The sequence below is a fragment of the Erigeron canadensis genome, chromosome 8 (assembly GCF_010389155.1).
Source record: "Erigeron canadensis isolate Cc75 chromosome 8, C_canadensis_v1, whole genome shotgun sequence".
NCBI classification, from domain to species: domain Eukaryota; kingdom Viridiplantae; phylum Streptophyta; class Magnoliopsida; order Asterales; family Asteraceae; genus Erigeron; species Erigeron canadensis.
Genome location: NC_057768.1, coordinates 37,700,158 through 37,713,102, shown reverse-complemented (window position 1 = coordinate 37,713,102; position 12,945 = coordinate 37,700,158). Strand labels below are relative to the sequence as shown.

The 12,945-nt window shown below is 30.6% G+C and overlaps 1 protein-coding gene across 1 annotated transcript; it reads right to left on the bottom strand.

Annotated features, from left to right (window-relative positions):
* Positions 1-6,580: 6,580 nt before the first annotated feature.
* On the bottom strand, positions 6,581-7,193 carry LOC122579342 (40S ribosomal protein S28-2-like). Its single transcript, XM_043751500.1, has 2 exons — positions 7,090-7,193; positions 6,581-6,971 (listed from the first exon to the last, which is right to left on the bottom strand). The coding sequence occupies exon 2, from the start codon at positions 6,950-6,952 to the stop codon at positions 6,755-6,757; it is 198 nt and encodes a 65-aa protein (XP_043607435.1). The 5' UTR covers positions 6,953-6,971; positions 7,090-7,193; the 3' UTR covers positions 6,581-6,754.
* Between the last annotated feature and the right edge of the window lie 5,752 nt (positions 7,194-12,945).

Here is a 12,945-nt window from a genome sequence, read left to right as displayed (position 1 = left end):
GATGTTAGAAATAAATATTATTATTATAAATGCGTTAAACAGTGTAATTTAAGAAGAAATCGCTTGCCTGGAGTAGGACTTAGGTGAACTGAGTTTTGACAGGCCACGTCGGAATGCCGGTGAATCGGAGAGGAAAGGCTCGTCGTTTCACTATTTTATTTTTGTGCGGTTGGTGTGGCGTTCTACTCCCACAATCAGAGAATCTTGGTGTAATTTAGATATAGGTCTAGGATATACGAGTAGCATTTATTTAGCCGTTCAAATAAAAGACAGTTGGGTTGCAGGCATCCAAGTGCTATCGAAAGTGGCCTGGCGACTTAGTTCGAGTCCAAAAGACAATAGTTTTATCCCTTAGGCGCTGATTAAAGTAATTAGTTGTGTTGGCTATTAGAGCCTTAGAGGGTTTTTTTAACCTTTACTATAACATCCCTCAAAAAAAAATGGATGTAGGAATCATTTGGCATGAATATATCCACGCTGCAACGGACTACCAATTAAAAATATAAAAATAAAAATTAGTTGGTTTTTTTTTTTTGGCGCTGCTAGACAGTTGGGTAGCGTAAAATAGCCAAAGTACAGTTGAGCAATCAACATGATATATTTGCTCACATTCCGGGCGAAGGTCATTGGCCCAATGGTATCCATGTGCTATTCCAATTTCCAAGTGGCCTGGAGACTTACGTTTTGAAGTGAATATCTGATTATTACGTTTGCAAAACGCAAATAATCTAAAAAATGTTTGTATGAAAAAGTGATTATCTGCTACGAAAACACAGTTTTGAAGAAGCATGTCAATATATGCTTTTTAAAAATGCAGATTTGAAAACGAATAATCTATTTTGAAAACGCAAAATCTGTTTTGTAATTGCAATGGCAAACACCCCTTTAGTTCGAGTCCAAAAAGATTTTTAAATATATATATATATAATTAGCCCTACAACATTAGAGGGTTTTTAAGTTTTTTTTTTGTAACCATCCGTCGCAAAATAATTGTAGAAAGTAACCACTAGGATGAATAACTCTATGGGTCAAAATGCAAAAATATAAAAAAATTGGTTTGGGTTGGGTTGGGTTGGATTAAGATCGGCTAAAACAAATAAAAGCTTACTAACATATATGTCATATGTTTATTTGTTGTTTTCCCACACATTCAGGTGTTCGTGGTTTGGTTTTTGTCCGATGAAACTGTAAACTGAACCGTTTAGAAAACCGAAAAAAACTAAACCGTTTTTTAAGTTGATTTTGGGTTTGGTTTGTAACCAAAACCAAGTTATGTATTTGGTTTTTGGTTTGGTTACGGGTATATGATAATGAATTTTGTTAAACCAAGAAAACCGAATAATTTATATTACTATTATGTATTATTAAAAATATTTAATACATATCTTTTTTTGTATAGATAATTATTAATGTATTTTTTACTTTTTATGTCTATCAGATTATTATATTAACTTGATAAAGAACTTGATAAAGAATTTTTAATAATGATGACAAAAAAAAGTTTAGTTGTTTTAGTTATGTTACTTATTTATCCATATTGTGTTTGATTCTTTGAAGTTTAAATTTCCTACTTTGGTGAAAATTGAAATTATAAGCTTATTTTGGTTGAACACAACTTATAGAAAAAATTTGTTAATTTGTGTTTTTCTTATCTGGTTTTTTCGGTTTTAAACTGAAACCAAACCGAATCCTAGTTGGTTTTTGGTTAGGTTTTTCAAATTTGAATTAGGTTTTGGTTCGGTTTCGTTTTTGAAAAATAAAAATAAAAAAACCGAAAAACCCGAACCAAATAGACCGAACAACCAAAAATCAAACCGATGAACATCCCTAATTCAGGGGACATGAATATTTATATTATCATGTGTGAAATTGATGGTGTTAAGGCTCTCGACAACATTTAAGATTTCCCCTATATGTATTTGTGTAGCCTTGGTTTTCTTTTTTCACTTTCTAAGCAATGTTTCAAAAATCGATGTTTTAGTGAACCATCGAATTTTTCGTACCAGTACGGAAAAAAACTAATTTTGGTTGGGTTGGATAGATGTAAGGAAAAAAACTAATTTTTTAATGAATGATATGGTTAAGTTGTACCAACAAGGAGTTAGTCTAATGGTAAAGAAAACACTTGGTGACCTTAAGGTCTCAGGTTTGATTCCCGGTTGGTACAAAAAAATAATTCCTTTAAGGTACCAATTATCAATGAAGCCTGGAAACATATATGGAGTCATGCGGATTCGATCCTTCGGGGTGCTCAGATCATGTGAGGATTAGGATACCGGCATCATATGACTCATACGAGGTGAGTCGATAGGTATTCAATTGTAGAAGTATAAAAATGATGTGTAAGATTCATTAGATTTTGAACACCCACGTTCTACCGAACTGAAGACGACATCACATTTTTTAAAGAGAGACATAGTTTATAGTGTATGTTTGGTTTGGTTTATAGGTTGATTTTTTTTTTTCTCATGCCAAATCATCTTTAAAATTGAACCATTTTAGTTAAAACTAAATGAAACCCAAACTTAAATGTATTTTTGTTCCATTTCAACGGATCATCCAAGGTGAACTTTTATACTTTTATATATATACCTTCATAATTAGAACTAAGGGTTTTTGTAAACACTATATTGTCGACTTGTAGTTGAATATATCAGTTTAAAACTAAATACACACTCTTTGTCCATAGATTTGTACTGTAATTAATAACAGAAATAAAAATTATCATTTGACTAACAATACAGTAAAAAAAGATCATCAGTTTTGGATATCCAAGAGTCCAAGACAAACAACTAGTATACAGAAGAGAAAAACACATAAGTAGCCATAGTACAACTAAAGCGTTTACAGACCATTCAGGGTGTACTCTTGAAAACAACACTTAAATGAAAGACAACCTCATTTGTACATGGCAATACCTTAATTATGAATACAATTTAATTAGGCCAAGCATCAAGAGAGTGATAGTTATCTGACATTTGCCTTCTTTTTTTTTTTTTTTTCCATGAGCAGTGTCACCTAAACGCCACTTATAAACGTTAGAATTGTCGATTGCAACCTTGGAGGTCCACCTACAAGAGGAGATCTAAAGAGTCGATCAATCCATCAATCACTAGTCCAACCATCGATAAATAAAATCAATCAGACCCAATAAAACCTTCAGCGATAACAACTAATTAAATATCTTTATGCATGTATAATGTACCTCCTGAAAGCAAAATGATACAATCTGGCTGATGTATCTTGAATAATATATAATGAAGGGGCAGAACACGTAGTGTGTAAAGAAGCTATCTGGTAACAAGTTATTTCTTCCATTTTGAGAATTGAGATTTTGTAAAATAAAAGAACTAGGTCGTTTACTACTCTTGTTCTTGTGCTTTAGTAACAAGAATCAGATTAATGTCCCCTGTGAAGAAATATGAAGGTATACTTTAGACAAGTCTTCGATACAAACTTTCCATAACTTACGTCTTACAATTTCAATTCATTGGATGTTAGCAATTTGATCTTTAGTATTAAAAACTTTCATATATATGGCCAATAATAAGGGAGGCAAAACCTAACTCCACTACCAGATTATATGCTGGACCAAAAGTTCATTATAGTTAATTGATTATTTTGTCTACCGGTACGTTAAAGGTACAATATTTTGTTTTCCAGCAGCTTGTTGTTCTGGAGCTAACATCGGGGTATCCTTTAAATAGGCAAAACCTTTGATCTTATTAAGAAAATAGTAACTTCAAACAAATATATCTCACAACTTCCCTCTTGATCATAGAATATCTTGAACTCTTAAATTGTCTCTTCTTTTTTGAAAAAACATTTGAGTCGGATATCTTGGTTACAAAAATTGTGTAGATCTTAGTAGACTATATAGCCACCGCTAGCAAATATATAAACAATTCTAATGACTTGGCAATTCAGCCATCAAAAGATTATAACATATTATGATTTCGAAGTTTATTGTAACAAACCAAAAAGTGATTCCATATTTCCATAACCAAAATGAAGTAGTTTCATTTGATTTTGTTGGATTTGCTTATACTTTTGGTGTTTCATTTCGTATAAACTTAGTTATGTGTTTCAGAGAGAGATGATTTGTGTATAAACACTAGTGACGTGTTAGTATATGGCATTGCAAAGTTGTAGGAGCTAAAAGGTTTTACCAAAGGTGTGTCATTTGACTCTAGCAGTGGTTGATTAGAATGAAATGTTTGCTTCATTAATATTTGTAACATTCAATACCTCAATTTGCACATCTGAAGGTCACGTTTGGTTCACAGAATTTGATGGAATCTGATGGAATTGGAATTGAATTCCATTCCTTAGTGTGTTTGGTTGGTTAAAGATGGAGGAATCACATTCCGTTGGAATGTTAACATTCCCTCATTTGATGGAATCTCCATTCCTTGGGGATGGGGGAAGGAATCTCATTCCGCCCCTCACTTCAATCTTCAAAAAATCAAAAACATTTCGTCAAATTCCATTCCTTCAGATTCCAATTCCTTTGAAAGATTTCATTTTTTCCAAAAACATTCCGCGAACCAAACGCGCCCTGAGTTTTTCTACTCATGTAGGTTAAAGCAGGTGTGGTCATGGGTTGTGTAACATGGGGCTGGAAAGTATTGATGATTTGTTATGTCATTGCCATATCGCCATTGAGGTCTAGAATGCGGTGAGCTCTTGGTGTCACACACCACAATTATTCTTCTTCGATGTAAAAGATATGGTGGATATACACAAACATGTCGGCGCAAGAAAAGAGAAAAGAAAGATCTTCAAAGATATTGTTTGGACGACGTGTTGGTGTATTTGGAAAGCTAAGAACGACAGAAGATTCAATGATATTGATGCCAACCCGGTGGAGATTATTCATAACATTAAAAGTATTGGTTACTTATGGTTTAAGAGTACGTCACAAAGGAAAGGAATTAGTTGGGAGGAGTGGTACAAATTTGATGTCTGTCAATATTTTGTATTGTAAACTTTCATGTCGCTTGTGATTTGCAAGGACCTTGTGTATATATATATACCATACATTGCATTTTCAAAAAAAAAAAATCACCCATTCACCCTTTCAAAAAGTTCGTTTCATCTCTTGTTTATTTTCCAAGTTATGCCAATAGACATGAATACTCATAAAGGGCTTTAACCAATCCTCAGGCAGCACCCGCCAGCCACCAGACTACCAGAGGCCTCTGTAATGTACTCGCATAATCTTATAGAACAAACTTCAACAGACCAACACTTCCGACATTGGCATCTACCAAGAAATTATTTTTTTTTTAAAACAGACCCACTTTTTGACTCGCTGGCCGTGATCATAACTTTACAAGTGTAAGCAAGTAAAGGAACATGGCAATGAATTGCTTGGAAAGTAAGCACGCCAGAAAATTTTGCAACAAGACTATTCAGTATATAATTAGCTTCATCACACTTCACACATACTAGTATCCTAGCTTGCAGACCTAACTACATTTTACATCATACAAATGTCCTGTTCAATAGCTATTTGTGCTGAATAATAGAAACATTCTATCTGTCATCCCAATGTTTAGAATCAGTTGAGGCCTTAAGGCCCTTGAATTGGAGTGAATCAATACACATTGAAACCTGGCAATTACAAAAGGTAACCATACCTACAAGTTGACATGTAATTTCATGCAACACAATGAACAACATCCAACAATTAAGAACAAAAATAGTGCAGAATGAAAATGTTCAAGAGTAGTTAATACTTAATTGAGCCTGACAACAAGCAATAGAAGTAAATGTTTAGGTTTACGCACACAAACTTTCCAGCAACCTACATTACCAAACATGACATGATGATGGCTTGCAAAGTAGACGGGCAAGCCAAGAGCTTCACAGCCAACAGAACATCCTAAACAAACCCATCTATACGGCTTTCCTAATAAAACGTTTCAATCAGAAAAACTTATTCTAGCTTTAAAGCAAATGGGTTAAAGAGTGGATGGGTGTTTCCTAAGTGTGACATGCACTTCACATGTTTGAAGTTGGCATGAGCCAGGCTGCTGTCAGACTCACACTTCACATGTCAGATGCCACAAAGTTTGGCAAATGGTCAGTGTGCTCTTCAGTGAAAGTGTGGACTCGCAGATGTAAAACACCCACCGATGCCAAACGCCCAACAAATTGTAAACAACATGCAGAAAGAAATGGCAATGAAAACATTCCTCACCCATTTATTTTTTGCAATCCACTCTCACAAACCAAAATTCTTCTAAACTCATCACAAATGAACAACTTAAAGCTCCCAAAATACCATTTGAAAACAGCACTACAACTCTTTCCACAATTAATCTTACAGTTAAACCCCTTAATCTATCATTCTATATCTACATTTCAAAACCCCTGAATCTATAAGCATAACCCTAAACAACTTTTTGAGCAATCATGTACAAAACCAACTACACCAAACGTTTTTAATCTATAAATCATTCCTAATTCTTAAAGATATAACTCTTGGAAAAGAAAAAAAAAACAAAGTTCCTACAAAATCTGGACACATCAACTAAGCTAAAAGTAAGCAATAAAGCATATAAAAAATACCAGATTTCAATAACAATTCTTCATTTAAAATCTCATACGATAAAGTCACAAAGCATTAAAAGATAAACCTTCTTCTAGCACAACAAAATCACCATAAGTCTTCAAACATAAACAGCATAAAAACTAAAACATAAAGTAGGCTTTCATAATGATTTCACGATAGTAAAAACTGGTAAATCTAACGCAACCTTCTGGCCTCCCTCTCAGACTCGAGCAAAGTAAGAACATCACCTTCTCTGACTGGACCTTTAACATTCCTCATGATGAACCGGTTCTGATCATCCAAAAACTTAACCCTGACCTGAGTCACTTGACCTCTTGACCCGGTCCTTCCCATCACTTTCACCACCACGGCGTGCTTAATCGCTGACTCCATCTTTCACTTTCAAAAAAAACTACACAAAAACAAACAATAATATAGAAATATAAATAAAATTGAAAACAGAGAATCAGATTTGTATAGTGAAGAGGTGGAAATAATAGATGATCGATAGATATAGAAGATATAATCACCTGTGTGTGTGTGCGCGCGCGTGACAATTGATAGAGCGGCTGCAGCTGCTTGTAAACTAGAGGAACGAATGATGTTCTACAACCCTAATTTAATTATATACGTGGATTGTATAGATGGGTTGGGCTTGATTCATGGTTTCAACCCAATAAAATTCTATGGGTTTATAAAAGGATTTAGATTGTTATGCCTTTTCCATCTTTAATTCTTTCCTAGATTTTAAGCCCGTGTATAACAACTTAATCTATATATCAATACTTTGAGTTTTATATTGAATTATTTTATAAAAATATAATCATCGAAGTTATTTACATGACATGCTTATCGATATTTGAATATTGTAAAATATAATTTGTCCATCAAAGTTGTAAACTATGACATACTTAGCGATATTTGAATATTAAAAAGTCATAATAAGTCACTATCATTTTATTTGTTTTATTATTACATATGGTGTATTACATTCTAATTTTACATTATTGGAAATAATATTTTATCTTTAGATTAAAGATATATTTATATGATATAACATATTATTGAAATATATAAGTTATTATTCTATTTAATATATATATATATATATATATCAGTATTTATTCTATTGGATAAGTATTAGCTACTATTCTATGGAATACATATTATTTATTTATTCTATTAAAATTATTATGTAGAAAGTGTAAATTTGTGATGAAAAACAAAAAAAGTGTAAATTAAAGTCAAAACTGAAAATAAAAGTCAGCTTTAATAAATCGTAATTTGTGATTGGTCGATAACTTATTAGAGCACAATAATATTTTATCTTTAAATTAAAGATACATTTATATGATAAAACATATTATTGGATATATAGTTATTATTATATTTGATATATATCAGTTGTTATTCTATTGGATAAGTATTAGTTATTATTTTATCGGATATATATTAATTATTATGATTTATTTATTATATTAAAACTATTGGATAAAAAGCGTAAATTTGTGATGAAAAATGAAAAAGTGTAAATTAAAGTCAAAATTGAAAACAAAAGCCAACTTTAAGAAATCAAAAGTTGTGATTGGTCGATAAGTTATTAAAGCAACTGTGGTTTAGTATAATAAAAGATTTCTATATACAATTATAATTATGATTTATGTTGGAATTTTTTTTTTTTAAAGTGAGTTAGCAACCAGCATTATTTTCTTAGAAACTTAGGATTGATATGTAACTTTTTTTTATGTTAAGTTGTATATTACCAATTTACACTTTAAGTCAATTTAAAAATTGTTAATTTACACTTTCTACTTTAACCCAATCTAATAATAATTAATTTACATTTTCTAGTTTTTCATCACCAATTTACACTTTAACCCAATTTAAAAATTATTAGTTTACACTTTCTACTTTAACCCAATATAATAATTATTTTACACTTTTTAGTTTTTATCATCAGTTTACACTTTAACCTAATGTTAAAAATATTAAATTTTATTACATAATGTCTATCTAATAACAAAATATAGTTAAAAGTTAGATTGGTTACAACATTTAAATTAATACGAATTAAAACTAATTGCCTTTCGTATATGCAGTAACGATTGTCTACATAAACACAAGAAGGTACAAACTCTCAACATCTTATCTAATTGGAATCAAATTATATGTAATATCGTTGTTATCAGTAATTCTGTAATTGTAATCGGACTATAATTAGGATAATCATTATTGTTATTAGGAATTGGAATCAAACTATATTTAAGATACAAAAAATTCTTCTAATATAAATTGAACCCTACAAATAAAATCACAACACACTAAATTATTGAATACGCACGAACCAACTGCTACTTTTATTGTTCTTAAGAACCATGGCTAACGAAAATCAAATTACTTTTTTGCAAGAGATCAATAAGAACTCCGTCAATTGTGTAATCAAGGTTAAGATATTGCTTCCATGGAATAGTTTGTATAAAAAAAACTCCGCTACACTATCCAACACTTATATTATTTGGCATTCAGTATTTACATTTGAATATCTCAATTCATTTTTAACTTTTAAGTATATTTTATCATTTTTACATATAAGTATTTTTTTTTGTTCCATATGCTAATTCTTATATTGATAATGTTGTAAAACTCGTGTATTTGATATAGGTCTAAAATGTAGTTATTATTATATATTAATATATACGGTACAAAATCACATTTTAAATCTTAAAATATCTTTGATAGTATATGTTTATACAAAAGGTATTACTTATTTTCTCCCTTGACAATGACTTTCAATCAAAACTATTACTATACAATTAAATTAGACACATGGTTTTTGTGGTACATTAAAAATAATTAAGATTATCAAAATGGATGTAATGGTAAGATCATGTCAGCGCATGGCCAACAATGTCGAGATTCCATTTTCTTTGGGGCCAAGGTGGTTCTATCCACGACGAAGTTCGAACAGATAGTTGATTGGGTATTGTAAGTATAATGGAGTTTTATGTAGTCATGTAGATATTGTAGTATATAATTTTCAGTTTGATTGTTATGACTTATAAGTATGACGTGATGTTGAATGCTTATTTATACAAACTTCTAATATGGTAGAGTGAAACATTATATCACTTGTATGTTGGTTGATAAGATATTTATATGTAAAATACTTACAACGATTGTAATAAGTTCACACATCAAAATCAAGTTTCTAACTCTTTTATAAGAAACTTCACATTTAGGTTCATCTTCATTTGTTTTTTTCCTTTTTGAATCATATAATCCATCTAAACACAAAAGCATTGCATAATCTTGGTGAGTCAACTTGCTTCAAGAGCGCACACCAATACACGAAGTTCCAACGGAAAAAACATTGATTTTCTAAGGCAACCACATTGGCTCCAAACCAATGTTATAAATACCGATATATACTGGCCGGTATTACCGGTATCGGAAGGTAATTCGGTATTTTAAGTCTGGTATTTTCACTATTCAATACCGTCTGGTATTTTCAAAAAAAAAAATGAATATTTTAAAAGTTGTTTTTTTTATACTCTTTTTCTAACGGCAAATAATTTTATTAACTAAAAAACACTCTAGGAAGGTACTAGAGGTCTAAAATACAAACATACAACAAGTTTAATCTAGGCTACAAGCACTACAATAGAATAGATTCTTCCCGAAAACATTAACTACGAGAAATGCAAAAAGGTTGAAAAACCTTGTGTCGATTACAGTTACCCGAGACAAGAAAAAACCCCAAAACACGAAGGTCGGCCCATCAGTTTTCACTTCGCGTTGTTTTTGGTGCATTCTCATACATGTTTCGGGGTGAGAACCAACTCGAGAACAACTAGGAAACAAGCCGACTTAGATATCTAAACAAGGACAACAACCAGCCATTATGATCACTGTGAATCAGAAGATTATTTTAATCAACTTAATTAGAACAAAAAGGAGACTTGAGCCACTGTTTCCACTCCATTTTACTCTTTTTGTCACGGTTGTGAATGCAGAGTAAGCTAAAGAGACTATTTCGTTGAAGATACCAGGAGACGAATCTTGCACGTTGTTGTGTTCCTTATTATTCCTATTCTTCCACAAATACCACCACCAAACATAGAGGATCACCTGGAGCGTTTTTCGAGTTTTGTCAATTACCTTCGGATTATCACACCACTCGAGTACATCTTCGGGTTTCTTGCTGGTAATGTTAAACCCCGTCTAAGAACTTAAAAGGGACCTAGTATCTCTTGCACAATTGCAAAGATTGAACATGTGGTTAATTGTGAGCTTTATAACTTATACTTTGTTATGAAATACCTATTTTTTTTATTATTTTTGAGTAGATTATAATTAAACTTTGACTATTTTCGTTAAGTTATAACAAATTTTGTAAGATTTTTATATAAAAATATAAAATAAACTAAAATAATTGTACCAGCCGGTATTTCCAGTAATACCAATAATTTCAGTAATATAAGAAAGTTTTTCCACACCGCTATAACTAAAATACCGGTTTTTATAACATTGCTCCAAACTAAATTAAAGAACAAAGTTCTATAGGAGAACCTCATATACTTCGTTTGTTTTTAATAAAAGAAAATTATTCCATTTTTTTTTTTACTTAAAAGGAACAATATTTTTTTGTTCACTTTGATACACGTAGAGATGAAGTTGAAAACAAACATCCACAACGTATATGAACAATTTAATATAAAATTAAATCCAAATTTATGTTGTATCTGAAGATCTGATATACAAGAAGTTTTTTGTTATCTGGTCTATTTGTACATTTTCTAAAACAAAAGTTTTGAATTCTGTTGGTTTTATAACGAATATGATGTTCATGATGAAGCTTAAAGAAGGACACCACTCGTATAAAAGTCACACGGTAGGATTGCCTGTTTGTCACTAGTAAACAAAATAAGCACTTTTTTATTGAGAACATTTTATCAAGAATCTAATAAACAACAAAATAATAGAGAAGTGGTCCAACTAAGACATATGCATATGAGATTCTTGACTCATTCGAGACACTTCCTTTTTAAAAGAAAAACTCAACTCAAGTTAGTTGTTCACGATCGAATATCCAAAATGATATTCAAATGGATAGTATGTAAACCTCGATTCATGATCCACAATCCACTTTAAGTAAATTATTTAGTTACAACACTTGTATTACATTTAAATAATCGTGAATCGTGAAAATTGATACCTGGATTTATACTCAAAGAGTCAAGAGCTATCTTACCTTGAAGTTATGTAGTCGTCAAATATTGGGCGAAACGAACATTAACAATTACTTATAGTAATTCCTTTATCAACCTCAATCTTGTTTGATTGCTTTACTTTAGTCTAGAACCATACTACTAGTACTTGATAAAACGTTAATATCCCTGCAAGATAGTTCCCTTGTTCAATTCAATAAGACAAAAAATCAAGAACATATATAATTTTGAAACTTGAAGATGTGCTTTCAAAGGTGGATGCATCTTGAAGTTTCTACAAATATCGAAACTCATTGCTCATGAAAATAAGAAAACCATATCATGGTTATCCAAAATTAGGTATATCTGTATCTTTTGGTATATGATCAAATATATTATTACTATATTAAAGGAAAATTACTTAAATAGTCAATTTTGAAGGTGTATGTATAATTTTAGACCCTACAAAAAAAATTACCATTTTAGTCATAAATTTTTTACTATCTAACATTTTTAGTAAGAAATAAAAATAACCAACCCAAATATGACAAAATATCATTAAGTGAGTTTCACAATATTATATTAGTTTTGACTTCAATTTTTTGTTAGTATAAATATATTTTTAGTGTAATCTACTCTCTTCTTCATGTATTTATTATTATTTATTAATATTTTCTAGACAAAATGGTGAATTAATTGGTTAATATTTGTTAATATCCTATTTTTATATACATATATTTTTATTTGTTTGTAAAACAATTTACATTTATTTTAGTTTCATATTCATTTCTAACAAATATATTTTCAAAAAAGAGTTAGTCCAAAAAATAAATAGGTCTTTATTGTATGTTGTAATACAAGAGAAGGTTTGGAAAGATTAAAATGAAGTTAAAAAATTTTAATTTTTTTTAAACTAATTGTAAAATATTTGAAATAAAACTTAAAATTTTGAATTCATTATAAACATATTTTTGTATCATCACAAACAAGAGATACCTTAATTGCATTTATTTTTTGAATAAGTCAATTTTGGAATGTATTTTTGGTAGAAACTGAAACTGAAATAAATGAAAGTTCTTTTTTTTTACCAATAAGCGAAAATTTACATATAAAAAGGATACTTAGAAATACTGACTAATAATATATGGACTTGTTTTGCGTATGTGAGCTATTCGACCG

Coding starts and splice junctions, on each gene's coding strand:
- LOC122579342 (XM_043751500.1), bottom strand. CDS start 6,952: ATGGAGTCAGCGATTAAGCACGCCGTGGTGGTGAAAGTGATGGGAAGG.